Raw genomic sequence first — 20,075 nt, 5'->3', positions numbered from 1 at the left:
ACGGCAGCCACCGCGAGTCCACAGCGCACGACAACTTCCTTCTCGTCGGGGCGCAGTGATCCCAGGCACTCCTCCGCCCATCCGGGCAACTGCAAACGCGCACCCCCTCGTCGGCGACCGTTTCCCACTGCCGCGCATCGGTGTGGGGGGCATAGCCCTACGAGGGTGAAGCCACATACCGGAGAAGATTCTTGGGCGATCGGGGAGGTACAGGTGCATTGGGGACCGAAGCCGGCGAACAGTCTCGATGTTTCCTGATCTAGCTGCTTTTCATTTCCGCATCCGCTTTGTCCAAGCTAGAGCGCTGATCTGTCCAGCTCCCTCGCGCTGGCCTTCGAGAATTCCCTCAGGCTTTGGTGACCCACCGAGCAGCTGTTCGCAAAGCAGAAGACTCCTGGCAAAGGGCCGACCCACACACGGTGACTCATTCGAGCGGGTGCATCGGAGCGTACCGACGAAATCCAGATCCTCAACTGCTCTCCACACCTTCAGGCTCAGCGTCAGAAGTGGTTGCGGGCGCCTTCGTCCTGCTTTGTGCCCGTTCAGCCCTGCGCTTTGATCCCGCGATCATTTCCCTGTCGGTGTACGTGAGATCAACCACGGTACGCGTCTCCCGTCCGCACGTAAGCCGCACTCACCTCCGCTTGATGGCATCCCCGCGGCCAATCCGTCGTGCATTGTTCACCGACTCTGCGCGCTTCACCTTCCCCATCTCCCGCCGCTTCATCTTCGACGGCTTCGGGAGCTTCAGGATCCACTCTGGCACCTGCGATCCAGATTGCAGAAGCACGTTCGCGATCCTGCGGGCGGAACAGACTCCATGAGCGCTCTGCCACATTTCTTGCACAAACGAGCCCTCTCGGCTCCGCTTACGTCTTGAGGAAGGGCGCGTCTTGGTTCGTGAAGTACGTGATGGCCTTGCCTCTCGCCCTGCGCGCCCTGTCCGGCCTAAAGTGACGGGCTGTCAGACAGTGCTTTGTCTAGCTGCTGGAAGACGGATCGTACCGATCCTGTGCACGTAGCTCTGAACACTTCGAGGGAAGTCGTAGTTGATGACTTCGCGGACGCCCTTGAAGTCCATACCACGTGCCATGACCTCGGTGCTGACCATCACCCAGCTTTCTCCTCGGCGCATCCGAGACACGGCGTCTTCTCGTTCCTTCTTAGTCATGCCGGCGTGCAAACAGTCCACGTTGGGGGTGCCACTGATGACGAGCTCTTCCGCCAGTGACGTTGCCCGGGGTTGCGTCGACACGAAGATGAGGAGGGGAGGGTTGTAGGGCTGAGACAGATACTGCAGAAGGGTAGGTAGCTTGGACTGGTCGTCGGAGACGTAGGTGAGGGATTGGGCGATCAGCGGGAGAGGAGTATCCCTAGCGCAACAGGTTAGAACAACTGCACAGAAGTAATTTCGTGGATCACATACTTCAAGCCGACGACGACGCGGATGGGGTTTTGGAGCATGTTCATAGCGATCTTTTCCGCGTTTGCAGGAAGGGTTGCACTGAATACCGCTTTCTGAACGTCGGGATGTGTACACGCCGCGACAACTTCTTGCACTTGCTCAAGGAATTCTGTGTCGAGCATGCGGTCCGCCTCATCAAGCACAAGATGTCTGACATTATCGAGCTCGAGGTTCCCTGCTTGTAGCGACGCTACCAGTCGAAGGGGTGTGCTAATGACGATGTCTGCAAGTCGATCAGCGCACGAATGGTATGAAAGCAGGGGATTCACTGACCGGTCTTGTCCCGAGCATTCTTATCAGCAAGGCTCGCTGCAGTCGCCTTGCTGAACAGAACGATCCGCCATTTCCGTCCTTGCGCAATCTTCAAACACTCGTTGTGGATCTGGTGCGCCAGTTCCCGGGTTGGCGCGAGGATTACGGCACGGACGCCCGAACCTGCGTCGGTCTTGGAACTCGCGGGAGCACCGAGAGCAGACATCACGGGAAGGAGGTAGGATAACGTTTTCCCGGTACCAGTGGGCGAAATGGCAGCAAGATCCCGATGCTACAAAATTCTTAGGGACATGTACGCACGAAAGAGAGGACGCATGAAAGACTCACCTCTAGTAGTATAGGGACCCCATGCGACTGAATACCGGTCGGTCGCTTGTAGCCGTGCCGCGCGAGGTTCTGCATGAAGTGCGAGGGGATGTTGTACTTGTCTCGCATCTCCTCGAACGTCTCTGCATGCGCAGGAATGTCCTTCCCCTTCGCTGTTACGCGATGCCGAGGCATGGGCGCGTCCTCCGTCGCATCTTCTTCGTCCTCCTGAGCCCCCTCGCTATCCTCGATTTCACTGTTGTCGCCCTCGTCGAGTTTGCGTTTCTTCCGCTTCGAATCCGTGACGGCGTTTCCGGTTCCAGCTTTGCGTTTCGAAGAGCCGCCCTCCGCGTACTTGAAGAAATCTAGCTCGGGAGGAAGTTCTCCGTCGACCGTGCGGATGGATGTCAAGGAGTTCGCTTGTTTGCCTTTTTTGCCCTGGGAGCGTAGAAGCTATTGGATGTGTATACGAACAGCAACATGCAACTCACGTTGAAGAGGTCGACATCTCCCTTGAATCTCTGCTTGTCAAACCTTGCTCCTCCTCGAGATAAAATATGGAAAGCCTCCATTGTTGGATACTGCCAAGGGTGTGTGGATGAGTAAATGTCAATGAAGGGCGCGCAGGGAAGCAGTGGTTCCGTTGAAGTCGCGAGCAGGCTGAGACTTGAGTGCCATGCACTTGGCGCGAAAAACGCGATCGCGACCGGATCACGTGCCATTTTGGAGAGGGCACAGAAGACAGGAAAATCGACACTGGAAGTTTGGAACAAAAGCGGTCCGGACTCCGCAGGCCGTGACAATGAAAGCACCCTTCGCACGTGAATTAATGGGTTAATAAACAAAGTACTAGATTCTATCCTGTACACTGGTGACTGTAGAGTCGATCCTCTGGTCAGAGAAGTACAGAGCATTCTACTCTACGGTGTGATATACTCTAGTCAAGAAATCAGCCAAGCATCTGATAAGGATAGTGCGACACATCGACGTCTAGATTCTATAGAAGATAATCCGAAGGATACAAAGCGCGCCAACCCTTCTTCAATTGCTGCAGGGAGGGTGAGTTCACAGTCGAATGAACATGAGCATTTACTAACCTCGAAGAAGACAAACATGAGCACTGTGTTAGGCCCTAGGCGGATGAATGCAGGCGTCCAGCCCTTGAAGAGAAAGCGTGGGCCCTCTTCTCGGAGTGCCGCGGTGAGCACCTGGAGGGGATGCGATGTGCCGGCCTGCGAAAGAATGTGAGCACGTCAATGCTGATGCAACTTGTGGTTGAAACATACGGCCGCCATGAGTCGAGATCTAAGGACGTCCGCTGGGGCTGTGATGGCTGCGACGGGTATGGTAAGAGTGAGGACGAAGGAACTGAATCCTACCACGTACTAGTCGCAACGGCGCCCGCTGTGATGCTTGAAACCGTGTGAAGTAGTAAGCCATCCGTCATTTGATAGTCTATCAGGGGGATTCTGCTCCGCAACAAAATTTGCTTGAAAAGGTCATATCTGTAGACTCCATATTAGTGGGAGCAACTTGAGGCCGAAACTCATCATGCGCTCACGATCCAACCTGTGAACTCTTGTTCCTTGGTGAGTACTATACAACACAGACCCGTATACCCTGACTCACGTTCATAAGGATCGCGCGCGTCTGCAGATTCGGTTAGTTGAGTGTGAGCCGAATGAGCAGACCGATCACTCACTAGGTTGGTGCCCATGCCACGAAAGAGTGAGTGAGGGCCTTCTGACTTGACGAGTGTGACGAGTCCATGGACAGCATTGCGATAATTATATCGTTTCTCGGGAGGCCTCACGAAGTCGCTCGTCATTCGCACAAGCAGGATATCTAGCGGATACGTGAGAAGAGCGACGTGAAGATGGACGAGAGGCGTACCCGCAGGGTTGCCAGCAAAACCACCAATCGCCCCGGCAAGCATTGCCGCGAAGAAGAGATGGGTAGCCGGTGCCGGTCCATCCTTCGACAATTGTGCTTTCATCTGCTCGTACGCTCCCAGTCGAACAAGGGAGTACGTCATTTGTCGCATCACCGAAGCCGATAATCCGGTGTACAGACTCGAAAAGCCAGACTCCTTGATCGTCATTCGCAGCACGGACAGCGTCGAGGGATGAGGAGATCCTGGCGTCGGTGCGATAGTCTGTAGCCGACTGCAACAGGTATTGACGAACAGAGGAAGCGGATTTTCATCTAAAACTGCTTACACTTTCGCGAGGTCGAGGGGATGTGTACAACACGCAGCCACTGGTTTCAAGTATATGACACGTTGAGAAGGGCCAGCAGGAGCCAAGGAACTAAGCTACTCACTGGTGGCCCCGATACCTATGCTCGCCAGATCATAACTCAGACATGCTTTGTGGTTGATAGAATGTTGGACTTACCGCCGAGCCTGCGACGATGACGGCATATGAGCTTGCAATGCAGAGTGAAGAGCAATCAATTACTCGCCAGAATGGATACGTCTGTTGCTGCGCTTTCGCGCCCTGCGAGGAGACGACTGGGGCGGGGCGGGGCACCTCTGGGGTCCTGTACTGCATATTGCGGGGAACCGTTTGGCTCATCCCATAAAAGAGTGTGGGGTTTATGGGTGAGTAGCAGGAGACATGCAGGAGACGGGTGGAGGAGCTGAACGCCGAAAAACCGGTCTACAAATTCGGCTTTAGTCGGAAACGCACGGCCCGTGATCGTTGAAACGCCTCGCCGGGAGCCGGTGGGCAAGGGGGAGAATAAATAGTTGCATGGGCGAAGGGAACGGTGGCGCAGTGCAGCGGGCGCACGACCATGGTGGTTTGAACGAGGAGCGCGAGGACAACACGATCGAGGTCTCTACGTCCGAAGCAAAGCCAATTCAGCTGAGGCGGTCCGTGATCTCCATGCTGGGCCAGAGCGTGCCCGGGGTCCGTGCACAACAAGGTTTCCACCACGGCGCTTCGTTCGTATTGGCGCTGTGAAACGTCGACGCGCCCTTTTTCTTTCAACCGCCACCTCCTCCCTGCTACCTACCTCTTGCCTCCCCTCTAGCTTTCTTCTTCCTTCTTCCTTGCCGACTTCAACCATGAGCGCCCACGACAACGAAGAACTCATCGACTACGAGGACGAGCACGACGTAGTCACCACTGGAGCACCTGCGACGGCAGCGTCCAGCGGTGCCACTGCAGCAGCTGGGGCTGACGGCGAAGGTGAAAAGGACAAGAAGAACTTCGCCGGTATTCACTCAACGGGTTTCAGGTGTGCTCATACGCGTGTTCGTCTTCCATGTACGCGGTTGACACGTCTCGTCTCGCTCCTAGGGATTTCCTGCTGAAGCCCGAGCTGCTGCGAGCGATCAGTGATCTGGGTTTTGAGCATCCTTCGGAAGGTACGACAGCTCTTGTCCGTTTTAGAGCACCAGTAGCTGACAAACCCTTCCTTATAGTCCAACAGGAGTGTATCCCCCAGGCTGTCCTGGGCATGGATGTTCTCTGCCAGGCAAAGTCTGGTCACGGAAAGACGGCTGTCTTCGTCTTGGCGACTCTTCAGCAGCTCGAGCCGGTCAACGGCGAGGTGTCGGGCATAGTCCTGTGCCACACCCGTGAGCTGGCGTTCCAGATCAAAAACGAGTACTCTCGTTTCGCCAAGTACATGCCCGACGTCCGTGTCAGCACCTTCTTTGGTGGAACTTCCGTAGCGAAGGATGCCGAGCTGCTCCGCGACAAGACCAAGTGCCCTCACGTTGTGGTCGCCACTCCAGGCCGTCTCAATGCCCTCGTCCGCGACAAGGTCCTCGACGCTTCCAAGGTCAAGCACTTCATCCTGGACGAGTGCGACAAAATGCTCGAGCAACTTGGTTAGTCTCATGCGAATTTCGGCCTGCCATCATCATCATTCGTGCATCGTTCGTTACCCTCGATGCGTCGACATCACCGGGGCTCGCCCTTTTCGCTCGCCCCTCACGTCACACGGCGTCTCGGTGCCAAACTTCGCCTGCGACGACCTGGACCCCTGTTCGGCGGATGGATCTTGCGGCTGTTGCTGTGGGTGTAGTGTGGAGAGTGGAGGGAAGGAGCGGATGAAATTGTGGCGATACCAACGATGTGGAAGTGGCCTTCTCTCGAGGACCCGTTACGCCAAGTCACCGCAAGCTCGTTCGGCTGTCACTGCGAAGACTTCTGGCCCTATTCCTTCCGCCTTGCTTTTTTACTCATGTTTTTGCTCCGTTATGCGCGCGACGTCATCTCACCATATGCACCGTCGACCACCAGACATGAGGCGCGATGTTCAAGAGATCTTCCGGGCCACACCGCATCACAAGCAAGTCATGATGTTCTCCGCGACGCTCGCCAAGGATATTCGCATTACTTGCAAGAAGTTCATGGCTAACGTGAGCTTCGGACACGCTTCGTGGTTGAACGCCAGCTAATGGTCTTGTCATAAGCCTTTGGAGATCTTCGTCGATGATGAGACGAAGCTCACTCTCCACGGGTTACAGCAGCACTACGTCAAGCTGGAGGAAGTCGCCAAAAACAGGAAACTCAACGAGCTCCTCGACACCCTCGAGTTCAACCAGGCATGCTCACGACCTAAATCGTAGTTTCCCTCGCAAAATTAACAAAGCTACCGCTGTTAAGGTTGTTATCTTCGTCAAGTCGGTTCAACGGGCGATCGAATTGGACAAGCTGCTTGTCTCCTGCAACTTCCCCAGTATTGCCATCCACTCGGGTCTCCAGCAGGAGGAACGGTGTGTAGTTCTGTCGTGCGACTCTGATTCTCCCTTTACGCTCTCCCCAGTATCTCTCGCTACACTGCATTCAAGGCGTTCGAGAAGCGTATATTGGTTGCGACCGATATCTTTGGACGCGGTATTGATGTCGAGCGTGTCAACATCGTCATCAACTACGACTCACCTCCCGACGCCGATAGCTACCTGCACCGTGTGGGGTGAGTGAATCCCCTAGACGCTTTTCTTTGAATACGAACTAAAATCGACGACTTAGTCGCGCAGGCCGTTTTGGTACCAAGGGCCTTGCCATCACCTTCGTGTCCTCGGAGAGTGACCAACAGGTCATGGCTGCCATCCAGTCTCGATTCGAGGTCGCCGTACCGGAACTCCCCGACCACATCGACCCTGCTAGCTACAGTAAGTTATGCCCTGTCTTCTCGCCGGACTGGAGCTGATTCGGTGCCCCCAGTGACGTCCTAATGGTTCATGCGCGCTCGTGCTGTTTCCCTATCTCGCTTTCTGTGCCGTAGATTACTTGCGTTTGTACAACAGTATTGCCGTATCGCGTCTGTCAATCCCACTCTGATCATGGACGACCCTCATTGTGTGCTTGTTGACTTCAGGTGGCAACACTGCAGTCGTGGAGGCCGGAGGTATCCGGCTACAGTGACGTCAGGTCGTGACGCGATCAAGGATGTTGCATCCACCCTCCAGAGGTTTCCAAGGCTCTCCGTAGACACAGGAAGGGCGAGGGACGAGGGGATCGTCAGATATTCTCCATGGACGTCCACTTGTCGTCCATAGCGTAGATTCTGCCGTTCAGCTCGCGGAAAAGCGCAAATATGTGCATTGGAGTTCGCCGAACACGTTCTGAAGCTCATCGGGGGGCGCAGAGCAGCGGGGAGACGGGAAAGTGAAGGATAATTGCGCCCGCCCCACGAATTTTGGGCGGCTCTCCTGCCGAGCCGATGCGCGTCGCGTTTTCGCGCGCAAACCAAATTCACTGCAAGCAACTGTAGGTGGCTGGCATTTGCCGGATGCGGCAGATGACGTCAAGAGGGCCCGCCATCCGTTATGGAGTCGCACAAGTATATTATCAACGTCCACATCTGTGTCGTCTTTATCAACCTCTCGCCCTCCATGTCTCAGATGGCCCTTTTACTCTGTCGTCAACTCCGCACCATTCACCCCAGGATGCTCGAGGGTGGCTGTGAGACTGCTTGGGATGCCTTCCTCCGCTCCGCATTCCCTTTCCCATCTGGATTCATCGTCTTCCCTGCGCGCTGGGCTTCCAGGGGTCAGCAATGTTTCCGCTTCGAGGTCGTATATGATTGGAAGCACACAGTGTTTGTGGTGCACCAGAAATCAGTGGCAGAGATGGACTACACAAAGGAGTGTCAGATCGCTGACAGGCTGATGCGTAAGCGGCTGAGCAGACCAGGTTCGTCGCACCCCGCCTTTAGCTCTCTCGCTTGGGTTCACAATGTGCTCCAGACTGTCCTCTGCCCACTTTCCGTGGAGTGAGCACACTGGGATCCACCTTTGCTTTGTATGCCAAACAGCATACCACTGGCATCACCCCTCCTTCCATTCCCAATTGGAGCCACAGCCTTCTCGACCTTGGTGGGGTCGGCAGGATCCTGGAGATTGTCAAGGCTGTCAAGAAGGACTGTAGGGAGTTCAAACGTCTGTTACTCTTATCGTTTGTGATGTGACGGACACTCATGGTCTGACTTGCAGGACCGAGGAAGCTCACTGCCAAGGTCACCTCAAACTTCTAGGCTATGTAGAGACAGTCTTTTCAGCCACAGGTACGTAAAGTCCTCCCAGTCTCCGTCCCCGTCCTCTCTGACACAGGACGCGCAGGGGGGCACGCTATCCGACGCCATCCTGGCCACTCGCTGCACTTTTGTCTGTCTCGTGTACGGCGCTCTCTTGTCCCACTGATCCCGCCACCATTGTATTGTACTCGTCATCAAGAATGTATCAATAGGCTCATCGAATTGCTGGTGCGAGGACATCTACGCAGTGTGTCGGACGGAGCAACCCCCTTGGTTGGCTACAACGCCTCGTAATTGCGTCACTGGGGACCAAAGAACTTGAGAGAGAGGCCGCCGGCACGACACAGAGGGATGCAAAGACGGATTAAAGGCCATTGGTGAGTGCGAGTGCGAGGGTGACGAGGGCGCGTTCAATAGTGGCGAGGGCGCATCCGAGAGCAGTGAGGACGGGTTGAAGGATAGCAGCGAAGATGCGAGAGGGCCTAGTCCGTAGTGGCGCACTGGGGTCAGCTCTCCAGCGAACAGTAGCGGAGTGCGGCGCTTAGAGGGACGGCGAGGACGGGCCGGGGCCCGGAGACCATGTCGACGAGTGGCAAGCTGTGGCAAGACGGAGCGACTCCGAGAAGAACGGGATCACAGCGCGGGGCAGCCGCGGGGCAGACGCGGAACTGGCGGCCCTCCCAGGGATTTCAAAGGGCTTCAATAGCTCTAGTTACCGGCTTGCCATGCTGCTGAAATTTGTTTCTAAGGGCTTGTCATGCTCGCCTTTCAAACGCGGTGTTATGGGGCGCAAGCGCCGGTCACGCGGGCTAGGTCTAGCCTGGGTGTGGCAAGTCCTTACATAGAAATGAATTTCCGCAGCACGCGGAGCGGGTGAGTAAAGCGTTGACACACCGGGGCGACCATCTTTCTAGTGCCACATTAAAGCCGAGAGAAAGGCAAGTAAGGTTTTCTCTCGCCCATAGAAACCCATAGAAATGCTTTTTCTGACCGCACGTGGATTTTAAACCTTATAAAAGGCTCCCAGAAAAGCTCCCAGAAAGATGGTCGCCCCGGCGTGTGAAAGCGGCTCTATGCGGCTGGGCGGGCCGTGGCGCGGTGGACAATCCAGCCCGCGCCGGCGGCTGCCTCGTGCCTGCCCGTTCGGCGTCTGCCCCGCGTCTGGAGTACGGCGTCTGCCCCGAGCTGTGATCCCTTCTTCTGGGCGGCTTCGAGAACCGAGCGTAGTTCTTGTCCGCGGTGGCGGGGGGTTGACAGGGCAGGATCGAAGTCGGAGGCTGAAGGGAAACCCAGCTGGTCTTGTTGTAGAACTGTAAAGCCTTAGAGCGAGTGGGAGGTGGGCAGTACAGCTGCATGCGTGGAGTGAGTTTGGTTTGCGCGCGAAAGCGCGCATTGGGGAGAGCCGCCCAAAGTTCGCGGGGCGACGTCCTGCTTTCCCCTGTCTAACATCCATCCGCGCGCGGCCCCATCACCCCTCCTCCGCTGTGGCCCTCCCCGCTTCAGCTGTCATTTCCTCCTAGACGCGAATTGGTTCCTCGTCTTCGCACTGAGGAGCGTCTCCTCTAGTATGCGTCGAAAGTACGCGCAGCCAGCCCTTCCGACGCTTTACTTCAAGGATGGCATCCTCTCTGTCCCCGGCTATGCTTTCGAGAAGGTACGCGTCGTCATCGCGCAACAAATCTCATCCACCTGACGGCTCCCAATCATCTTCCATCCTTCGGTTCGGCTATGGAATGCGGCGCGGTAGGCGGTACCATGGGAGGACACTGGTAGCATGACGCTTCTCGCGGAAGGGGCCAATCTGCAAGATGGCACAAGCGTGCTGGCCAAGATCGTCCCTGCTCATTCAAATGCGTCCCTCTTCCTCGAGCGCGAGGCCCACATGTGAGTTTTCCTTCGTCGATCAGTGCGCCTCGCCCGGCGGACTTGTTCTATGCGACGGGACGCGTTCGTGATTACACGATGCATATTTGTGGCGTACGTCGGGATTTTCTACCGCAATATCCGCCTTCTCCTACAATCTTCCAAATTGTCGTTATGAGCGTGGACCTTTGGTCGGACACAGTCTCAATGCATTCGCGGACACGTGGTGATTTCTCGCTCCTTATGCCGACCCTCTCTTGCCCTGTTCGTGAACGATATTGACGATGCGTTTCGCTGCAGACTTGAGAGAATGGCCACCTCTCCGGAGTCTTCCAGCACCATTCTGCAGATGATCGACTTCTTCACGATTCCCAAAACCAATGGCGACTGTGTCGTCCTTCTTCTATTCCATCCCGGGTTGAACGTTCTCGGCCGTTACTTTCCGCCTGCGAAGGTCAACGATCTTCTATTGGGCGACATCTCTAGAGCCGGGCCAGCCTCCGGGAACCGCGACATCCTCATGACGGGCGTGGAAGAACCGTATGCAATGGAAGAGATGGAGGCCATTGAGATCATGGACCTAGCGACCTTTCTTGAGTTCGCCATTCAAGCCACGCATTGTCTGGAGATGGTGCATCGTAACAACATTGTCCACCGAGAGGTCCGTGCCAATGCGTTCCATCTGAATCATCACAGCGGCCTGGTGCGTCTTGTTCATTTCGGCAACCGCGCGGTGTCGCTCGAGGAGTACGGCGTTCCGTCAGAGTACGTACTCCAGGCAGATCAATTGGACGAGGACAATAAGTTCAAAGTGAAGGAGGCACTCTCGTACTTCGCTCCGGAGCAAACAGGGAGCATGGAGAATCTCCCTGAGGACCATAGGACGGACCTGTACTCTCTTGGTATCATGTTTTGGACGCTCCTCGTCGGCCGCGGTACTCTGCCGTTTGAAAGTGGTCCTCTGGACCTTCTCTACGCCGTCGTCCACAAACGTCCAATGCCCGTCCATGAAATCCGCCGTGACATCCCGCAAGTCCTCGCGATCATCATAGAGAAGCTCCTCTACAAGTCGCCGGATGCACGATATCAAAGTGCCTACGGTCTCAAGCAAGATCTCCTTGAGTGTCAGCGACGACTGCTGGCCGCCGTCGCCCTCTCATCCGACGGCCCCACGGAGCTCATCCCCTCATTCGAAATTGCTACCGGGGATCGTTGCATGGACTTCACTATCCCCGGCCTCCTCTTCGGCCGAGACAAGGAGCTCGAGACGATTCGAAACATCGTCAGACATACGTCCACAAGCTACTCGAGACAGATTGCCACCTCGCGCGGGCCCTACGTCGTCAGCTCAAGTAACTCTGGCGGGACTAGCAACGTCACCACGGGAGAAGAGCGTAGCGACTCCATGTCCTCGAAAAGTGAAGCCTCTGGTCAGATGGCCCAATCACCCGACTCTCCGGGATCGAAGTTTTCTACGGTGGACCAGTTCCAGAGTTCTGCAGCATCGGGTACTTCTGGTCCCAGCACCGTGACGGCAGGGTCGATGACGGCAAGCGATGGACTGCGAAGAGTCGCTCTGGCACCTTCACATAGTAGGGCCCGGACGCATGCTGCGATCATCCTTGGACCCCCTGGGTAAGCGAAGTTGAGACTTGCTCATTATTCTCGCACTCATTCACTTTCTTCAGAGCTGGAAAGAGTTCCCTCATCCTTGCTCAGCAGGCCAAGTGGCGCGCCCATGGTCTGTGGGGTCAGGCCAAGTTCACTGAAGTAGAAACAGGGCCGTTCGCATCGCTGGTCAGTCGCCTTAAAGCCTAACGTCTTTACATTACGCTGACACCGTTCCAGCTTGCATGCCTGTCACATGTACTCAGGCAACTTATAGTGTTTAACTCGGACCTGCATCGTTTCGTCAACGACCTCAAGCAACGCCTAGGGCCCCAGCTGCAGAACGTTCCTCTTCTATATGAAGGCGCACCGGAGCTCAAGACCATCTTCTCCATATTCGGTCTTACAATTGATCTGCCCCAAGAGACGCTGGAGACCAGCGAACTTCCTGCGCGTTTCCAGTCACTGGTCGAGAACGTGTTCGCTGTGTTGGCGGAAACCCGGCTATTTGCACTCTTCCTTGATGATCTCCATGAAGCGTCAGATTCGTGAGTGCCACATCCACTGTGTATAAAAGAGCGTCATCTGACCCTGCATGCTCTAAGCTCTTTGGAATTGATCAACGCTCTGGTCAACTCGCGTACACGCCTGGTATGCACTTGATCAGAGGCAGCATGATCATAAGCTAACTGAACGTCTTAGCTCATATTCGGCACTGTCCGTTCCGACAAACAGTCAGTGGTTGCTATCTTCGAGTATGTGTAGATCCTAACGCAGTGCTTGAAGGGAGAGGGTAGACAGAATCCGTCAGACGTTTGCGACAAAGGCGTCGACGTGGATCACCCTGGAGCCTCTGAGTTACCCTTCAGTCTCGACGCTGGTTGCACGAACACTTCACCGCCCAAAGGAGGACGTCGCGCATCTGGCTCGCATTGTGCATGGAACTTCCGAAGGCAACGCTTTCGCTGCCAGGAACCTCTTGACTACTCTCTACAGGCAGAAACATGTGCGAGGATCCGTTATCTCGTGACGTACGTCCTAACGGTCATTGGTTTGCAGATTTGGTACGACTGGGATCGCAACTACTGGCAGTGAGTACTTGCAGAGCATAGCTGTCGGTGTACGTACTTACTATGTGCAAGGTTCAATATTGCGGAAATCGAGAAGAACCTCCTAGACAAGAAAGTCTCCACCGAACCAGGGAATCTCGCTTTCCTCGTCGATCATCTACGCCAGCTTCCTGAAGACGCCCGAAAGTTCATCATGTGGGCGTCGTTCTTCGGCCCAACGTAAGGGACTCTTTCTTACAATATTGCTAAAATGCTAACTAATCCGTCTTTCCAGTTTCAAGGTTACAGAGGTTGCTTTACTCATGGACTGGGACGATTCAGAGGAAAGCAACAGCAGCGGTACCGAAGATGATATCAAGGACATGTGGAATATCTCCAAAGCGGTCAGCATCTTGAAGGAGAGTACCACGAGGCGATCTGTTCGGGGATTGCAGACTGCTATCACCGAAGGCTGGCTGGTGCAACGGGCACGCGACATGTGTACCTTCGCACACGATCGGTATAGACAAGCTGCGCAAGCTGAGGCCGAAAACCAGTCTGAGGAGAGCACGGCCAAGATGTCTTTCAGGGTAATATTTTCTCAACGAGTGACTTCAATACATTTCTGAGGCACATTCGTTTAGATCATACTGATGATGCTGCACGACGCGGATGATGACGCTCCGGACATCTACCGGGTCGCAGAGCATGCCAAACGATGCTTGCCACTACTGCGGGAATTCGCAAAGAGAGACGAGCTGCTTGAAATGTCTCTAAACGCCGGCGATTCAGCGAGAGCCCGCGGCGCACACGAGGTATGTCTGCGATGTTCTCGTTGCAGTTGTCTATTGACACTTACGTCATAGCTGGCTCTTCAATCCTACATGAATGCACGTTCGCTTCTGGATGAGGACTCGTGGAAGACCGATGTTGCGAGAACTTCTTCCCTTTTCATGAGACTTGCGGAGTGGGTCAGCTCAAGCGTTCTATCGGCTTCTATTTCTAACAGCCCGGCGATTGCCAGGATGTATACGTGGAAAGCCGAATTCAATATCTCTGACAACTTACTCCAGGAGTGCCTGTTGCGGTGCGAACATCCCGAGGACAAGGCGCGAATCCTTCGCCTGCGGTCCCGAAATCACTGGATGCGAGGGAACTACGGCGCGGCTTTGAACGACAACACCCTTGGCTTGCATCTTCTGGGCGTAGACGTAAACACGGCACCTTCACGACGAGAGGCAGACATCATGTTCGAGCTGGTCAAGAATGAGATCCTCGCTGTCGGTTTCGACGACATCCTCAACATTCCTCGGGCGCGCGACAGTCGCACCGATCTCGCGATTGGTTTGCTCAACGACGCCGGTGAGTTGGGTCCCATGTACTACTGACGTTACACAATCTAATACTCTCTGTGTGGAAGGCACGAATGCGTACTGGAGCCCAGGAGAAGGCTTCGCCGACGTCATCGGGCTCACGGTGAGTCTCCGCGTGCTTTGCTTGACACGCCACCTTGACGCGAACGTCACCTCTTTCAAGACTGTTCAATTGGCCTTGCGGTAAGCACCTATTCTATGTCTGTCCGACTCGTCTATCACTAAGTGATCAACACTTCCGAAGGGCCGGTATGTGTCCTGGCACCGCCTTGGGCTTCTTCTGGGCATTAGGAGGTGAGTGTCAAGCGAGGTTTACCTTCCCTTCGTTTGTCAACGACTGCGATATATAGCGGCGGCGGAGAGACGGGAGCTCTTCCGCTTCTCAACTGACCTTGGCAAGCTTGCGCTGCGCATTGCGGACCAGTATGGCACAAGTTTCGAGAAGTGGTGAGTGATTTCTCGCAGGGTTATTGCATCAGGTGGCTCATCGTCGAGCCGGAATTCAGCCGGGCCTTGGTTCTATATGTCTCCATGGTGTCCGGGTTCGATAACGTGCACATCCGTGCCAATATCCCTCGACTGGAAGAGGCGATCAAGTACGGACAAGGCGCTGGGGATAGGGTGTTCACCAGCTTCTCGAGTGTTCACCTTGTTCTCACGAGGCTGTACATCGGCGACCACCGTGGGTCCGTACTTGTTAAGGGCTGGCCTGACGTATTGATTCCTCCGTAGTGAGCGAAGTCGTCGTTGCTGGGGAAGAGGTAGTTGACCGTTCGTCCTTGTGTTCACGTCACGCGCCTGCTTACGCCTCACAGTCACTCACAGATGTTCAACTGTGGACATCAAGCCTGGGTGTGTCTATGTTGGCTCAAGGTGCGCCATAATCACATGCAGGTTACTAGTTTTCTGAAGCTTATACGCAGGAACACTGAATTGCATCCGAGCTCTCGGAGGCTACACAGTCGCTCATTCTGCGGAAACGGCGTTCGACACAGATACGTTCATCGAATCTGAGTATCTCCAGGAAAATGCAAGTTTCGAGCATGTTAAGGTAGTGATGAATTGGTACAATTCATTCAAGCTTGTCGGGCTGTTCTGCCTAGGATTTGTGGAGGAGGCAGCTGCTCTCGGCTTCTACGTCTGGGACACCAGGGACAGTAACCCCAAGTGAGGACTGCGTTATGATTACTGTGAATCCGCACTAATGACGCGGTTTCTAGTCATCGTCACATCCGATACGCACTCTTCTTTCACTGTCTCGCCCTAATTCATCGCATCCGGAATGGCGGTCTCCCGGTAGAAGAGCGGGCGCACTGTTTCAAACAGGTCGAAGCAAATCAGTCGTACATCCGCAAGTGCGTCGTGAAGGGTGTATCGTGTCAACAATTTGATGACCTCATTGTAGGTGGTTGTCGCCAAGTCCAGTCAACACCAGCGCTTGGGTTGCATTGATCGTGGGTCCTCGAGCGTGTATACGTTGACGTATACTCATACCTGTTCAGGACGCAGAGATCGCTTCTTTGACGAACAACCCGGATGCTTTCAAGCTGTACGACGTCGCAGTCAAGTAAGTGTCATGGATTTTGTCACATCACATGGCTCAACGGTCTCCAGACTGGCAATGACCAACGACTGGATGTTAGAGGGAGGTTACGGATTGTATCTGGTTCGTGACGCTCGTCTCTGTCTACATTTTTTGCTGATCACTACTGTACAACTTCAGCAAGGTTCCCACTTTGTTCGTTGCGGCGTAGAAAACCTTGGAGGAGAGCTACAACGACGAGGTATCGCACGTCAAGCCCAATGGGGAGCAAGAGGCGTCGTGTACGTCTCTTTAAATATATTTAAAGATGCGTTCATGTACTCACATTCCGTGGCAGCAACCACTTGAGCTCCCTTTTGGAAACGCGATCCCAACCTGCGCCACTCAAGAGGCAAATCTTCACTTCGGATGTTGCCGTGCAAACTGACAGTGTCATTGTAACCCAGCAAAGTTTCACGAGCCCCTTGGATCGAACAAGTCTTGACGCAACTGAGGAGGAGCAAATCTCGACTTTGACCGCTGCTGACCTGGCGTCTATTCTGAAGTGGAGCAAGGAGATCTCAGGCGACATCAACCTCTCGATGGCTCTGCAGCGATTGACTGAGATTGCTACGGAGATCTCAGTCAGCCAGAACACATGCGTCGTCATCGCGCGGGAGGCTGGAGACTACACTGTAGCAACAAGCATGAACTCCCCTGAAGCGTGCAAAGTGCATGAGTGCGTGCTTTGTTCATACTATCACTCTACAAACCCGAATCATGACTACTAATTAGGAACCCTATATCCATCCGCTCCATCGTCGATCCACTGCGTCGGACTGTCATCCAGCATGGTACGGTTCTTCATTTATCTGCCTAGTTCGCATCTCACGATTGATCGATTGTAGCTCTCAATAACAAGGAGCGGGTCTACTACGAGGATATCATGACAGAACCTCGATTCGCAAATGAGGCCGCTCAGAGCCCTCATCGCTCCGTTATCTGTATCCCCATCTTCAGCAACCGCGGCCAGACCTTTGGCGCCGTGTACCTGGCCTCGAAATACGCGTTCTCCCCAAATATTGTGACCATGTTGACGCTCCTGTGCCAGCAAGCAAGCATAGGGATCTCGAATGCTCTCTTGTTCAGGTCTGTGCAGGCGGGGACCAAGGAGAACCTTAAGATGATCTCGGCGCAACGCGACGCTTTGGAGGCTGCTCGAAAGAGTCGTGGGGATGCTCTGAAGGCTACTAAGGTAAGTTGCAACTGCGTTGTTGAATAAGGAAGACTGATTCCAACCTATGCTTTATTAGATCAAGAGCAACTTTTTGGCATCTATGAGTCACGAGCTCCGAACGCCGTTCAGGTGGGTACAATTTATTGACATTGCTGCGCTTTACTGAGCGCATTGTAGTTCCTTCTATGGACTATTGGATATCCTGAGTGGCACGGAACTCAATGCTGGACAAAGAGAGATTGGTGAGTCTCTCCTTGTTGCCTCCTCCTTGTCTGACCTTTATCCAGTACAAACTGCGAAGCAGTCGTGCGAGCTGCTCTTGAGGATCATCGACTCTATCCTCGACTACAGCAAGCTTGAGGCAGACGGTACGCTACTATTGTTACGCTATCTGCTTGCGATGTGTCTGAATTCCGGTTAGCTGTCAAATTAGAGTATTCGGGTTTCTCCGTCGAGAATCTGCTTGCAGTTAGTATGACCGACGCTGCTTCTTTTGTCGCGCTGATCATCCAGTCGTGTAGGACTGCATGGAGCTCCTCCTTCCCATGGCTGCGAGGAAGCTGGACCTCTCGTTCAACATCGAGCCGGATGTTCCCCCTTGTGAGTGCCATCGCCAGTTCTGCATCTAGCAGAGCGTTTTTACAGGTCCTCGTAGGGGTCAAGTCTGATTATGCGAGAATACGTCAAGGTACCTCAGTACTCGCCTGTGGGCCGCATATGCTCATTTTATCCCAGTGCTGATGAACCTTATTGGCAACGCGGTCAAGTTCACCGCCAATGGTTTCGTCCGACTCACTTGCGCCGTCGACCCCAACGTGGCGAGGACATCCACGGAGATATCACTCAGATTCTCCATACAGTAAGGAATGATCACTTGAGTTCACGTCTCTGTCCTAAAGGATTATTTCAGGGACACCGGCATTGGATTGAGTCGAACGTGTGTAGAAAAACTTCTGCTATGATAACTACGTGCTGAGCGTTTCACAGGGATGTCGATCAACTCTTCGTTCCCTTCCAGCAAGCCGATAACTCTTCGACAAGGCGCTTCGGTGGCACAGGTCTAGGACTATCGATTTCCCGGCAACTCGTCAAGCTCATGGGAGGTGTCATTGGTGTGGAATCTGAGCTCAACGCTGGTTCAACGTTCTGGTTCACACTCCCCGTCAAGATATTCGAGTCAGAAGAGTCAAGACAGACCCTGGCAGAAGTCGAACGTCTTCGCTCGTTCTTGACGAATCCCCAGCCGCTGCGCATCCTTGTGGGTTCCGCCTCCACTACGACTCAAGCGATGCTCAGCACCATGTTGAGCGGATTCTCGGTCACCCCCATCTCGAGCATCAACGAAGTCGAGCCTCTTCTTCACAGTGCCGAGTTCCTCTCGCAACCCCTCGACTTTGTAATCCTTGACGACCAGTCGGAGAGCCGCGCTGATGATCTAACGCGTTTCATACGTTCATTGTCGCATACGGCTTTACAAGACACGAAGGTCGTCCATTTCTTCACACCAACAACGGACAATCTTGCTGGGGCCCCGATGCTCCGGGACGACACAGCGTCGCCGCCTGGCATTGTGCGAATGACGAAACCTCCCCGACAGCTCAAGTTGTTGCAGGTCCTCGCAAGCTTGAAGAACGTTCTTGACCACATCCCGTTGCGTCCGATCATAGATTCGGCGGTCCTCCGTGAAGAACATGCGTTGGCCCAACGAACGCTGTATGGGAACGTACTCGTGGCAGAGGGTGAGCTACTGGTTCTAATGTCCCGCGTCGGTGCTAACCGGTGCTTTAGACAATCCCGTCGCGCAGAAGCTTCTTATCAAGCAGCTGGAGCGATATGACATCAATGTCATCGCGACATCAAACGGCGAGGAAGCAATAGCGGGTGTGTGAAACTGCTGGTTGTTGGTCTGCAGGTCTCAATCTCATCAATTTACAGAATGGGAGAGCCATGAGCCTGGATACTTCACTGCGGCGCTCTTTGACCATCGTGAGACTCCAAAGACGCGCTGCGTAGATCAACATCTCACTATCGATATTCAGATATGCCCATCTTGGACGGCGTCGAAGCCTGCAAAAGGCTGCGCATTGTTGAAGGGAAAAGGAAGGTGCCCTTTGTGCTACCTAGTAAGCCCGTCCGGCTATCTGGTAGTCAGAGCTGGATGCTGATTTCGTTGATCTAGTCGTCGCTCTTAGCGCGGATTGCCAGGAATCCACAAAGCAGCTCTGTTTGAGCGCCGGCATGAATGGCTTCTTCAGTAAACCACTCAAGAAGAGTACGTCGTCCTATCGCGGAGATTCGTAGTTTGTGGACTAATGGGCGTCCTTCTAGATGACTTATTGTCCTTGCTCGGAATGTTTGCCCCTGCCTCGTCACAACGCCCGTCGCCTTCACCTACATCGCCGTGACTTTGCACCTCTCCTCCGCCTCAATATTATTACGTCAGTCGCATTGCTTTGTGATCCCGTGCCCGTCTGTTCCTCGCCCATGTATCACGTACTATACCTCTCCATCATTTACCCTGTCGTATGTATTCCTCGCTTTCCTTGATCTCGTTTGCCCCATATACATATTCAATATCCGATAGGACTGTAGCATATGTAGCCATGTTCCCGCCAGTTGACCACATAGAGACACATACTTCCTTGTTCTCGCTCTGCGACTCTCAGAATACACGCCTTATGTGATGGTCTTTCTTAATCGTCACGTCACACTATGTATTGTCTGGATACGTCGTTGCCCCTGTCGTTAGCATATTCACGGAAGACGCCAGTCGCACGTACGTCTCCAGCTAAACCATCCCACAAATCCATCCTATACCGCATCACCACACAGTGTCGTTGAGAGCACCTTCCGGATTCGCGAACGTTGACCGCGTACTATGCGT

At 54.3% G+C, this 20,075-nt stretch overlaps 5 protein-coding genes across 5 annotated transcripts; 3 read left to right on the top strand and 2 right to left on the bottom strand.

Annotated features, from left to right (window-relative positions):
- Positions 1–469: 469 nt before the first annotated feature.
- BXZ73DRAFT_90737 (P-loop containing nucleoside triphosphate hydrolase protein) lies at positions 470–2,616 on the bottom strand (the record flags this gene model as incomplete). The annotated part of the gene is made up of 8 exons (XM_048025735.1): positions 470–575; positions 639–800; positions 874–922; positions 1,006–1,373; positions 1,427–1,688; positions 1,739–2,009; positions 2,066–2,482; positions 2,536–2,616. The coding sequence occupies 8 exons, from the start codon at positions 2,614–2,616 to the stop codon at positions 470–472; spliced, it is 1,716 nt and encodes a 571-aa protein (XP_047876636.1).
- Positions 2,617–3,041: 425 nt separating this feature from the next.
- Positions 3,042–4,304, bottom strand: BXZ73DRAFT_48891 (mitochondrial carrier; the record flags this gene model as incomplete). The annotated part of the gene is made up of 8 exons (XM_048020145.1): positions 3,042–3,092; positions 3,142–3,276; positions 3,331–3,377; positions 3,431–3,556; positions 3,664–3,694; positions 3,747–3,889; positions 3,938–4,209; positions 4,264–4,304. Coding segments are annotated over 8 exons (846 nt in total), but the record flags the coding sequence as incomplete, so codon positions are not given.
- An 810-nt stretch (positions 4,305–5,114) lies between these two features.
- On the top strand, positions 5,115–7,238 carry BXZ73DRAFT_102599 (P-loop containing nucleoside triphosphate hydrolase protein; the record flags this gene model as incomplete). The annotated part of the gene is made up of 9 exons (XM_048015288.1): positions 5,115–5,287; positions 5,350–5,417; positions 5,475–5,885; positions 6,301–6,419; positions 6,474–6,595; positions 6,630–6,776; positions 6,827–6,976; positions 7,033–7,175; positions 7,228–7,238. The coding sequence occupies 9 exons, from the start codon at positions 5,115–5,117 to the stop codon at positions 7,236–7,238; spliced, it is 1,344 nt and encodes a 447-aa protein (XP_047876634.1).
- Positions 7,239–7,832: 594 nt separating this feature from the next.
- Positions 7,833–8,539, top strand: BXZ73DRAFT_102598 (uncharacterized protein; the record flags this gene model as incomplete). The annotated part of the gene is made up of 3 exons (XM_048015287.1): positions 7,833–8,199; positions 8,253–8,444; positions 8,499–8,539. The coding sequence occupies 3 exons, from the start codon at positions 7,833–7,835 to the stop codon at positions 8,537–8,539; spliced, it is 600 nt and encodes a 199-aa protein (XP_047876633.1).
- A 1,567-nt stretch (positions 8,540–10,106) lies between these two features.
- On the top strand, positions 10,107–19,596 carry BXZ73DRAFT_48836 (histidine kinase; the record flags this gene model as incomplete). Its single annotated transcript, XM_048020134.1, has 44 exons — positions 10,107–10,193; positions 10,287–10,423; positions 10,703–12,037; positions 12,091–12,199; positions 12,251–12,558; positions 12,616–12,661; positions 12,713–12,744; positions 12,797–13,016; positions 13,070–13,101; positions 13,153–13,299; positions 13,355–13,649; positions 13,704–13,874; positions 13,926–14,026; positions 14,084–14,421; positions 14,480–14,535; positions 14,596–14,615; positions 14,677–14,726; positions 14,783–14,879; positions 14,939–15,114; positions 15,165–15,193; positions 15,248–15,305; positions 15,356–15,599; positions 15,653–15,787; positions 15,838–15,886; positions 15,935–15,999; positions 16,047–16,098; positions 16,156–16,256; positions 16,313–16,693; positions 16,750–16,808; positions 16,863–17,209; positions 17,268–17,320; positions 17,369–17,433; positions 17,479–17,559; positions 17,613–17,659; positions 17,713–17,791; positions 17,847–17,879; positions 17,927–18,050; positions 18,102–18,128; positions 18,179–18,930; positions 18,980–19,072; positions 19,127–19,177; positions 19,231–19,314; positions 19,371–19,463; positions 19,520–19,596. The coding sequence occupies 44 exons, from the start codon at positions 10,107–10,109 to the stop codon at positions 19,594–19,596; spliced, it is 6,936 nt and encodes a 2,311-aa protein (XP_047876632.1).
- Positions 19,597–20,075: the final 479 nt, after the last annotated feature.

Source organism: Epithele typhae, assembly GCF_022376455.1.
Source record: "Epithele typhae strain CBS 203.58 chromosome Unknown BXZ73scaffold_33, whole genome shotgun sequence".
NCBI lineage: Eukaryota > Fungi > Basidiomycota > Agaricomycetes > Polyporales > Epitheliaceae > Epithele > Epithele typhae.
This window is presented reverse-complemented; position numbering and strand designations above follow the sequence as displayed.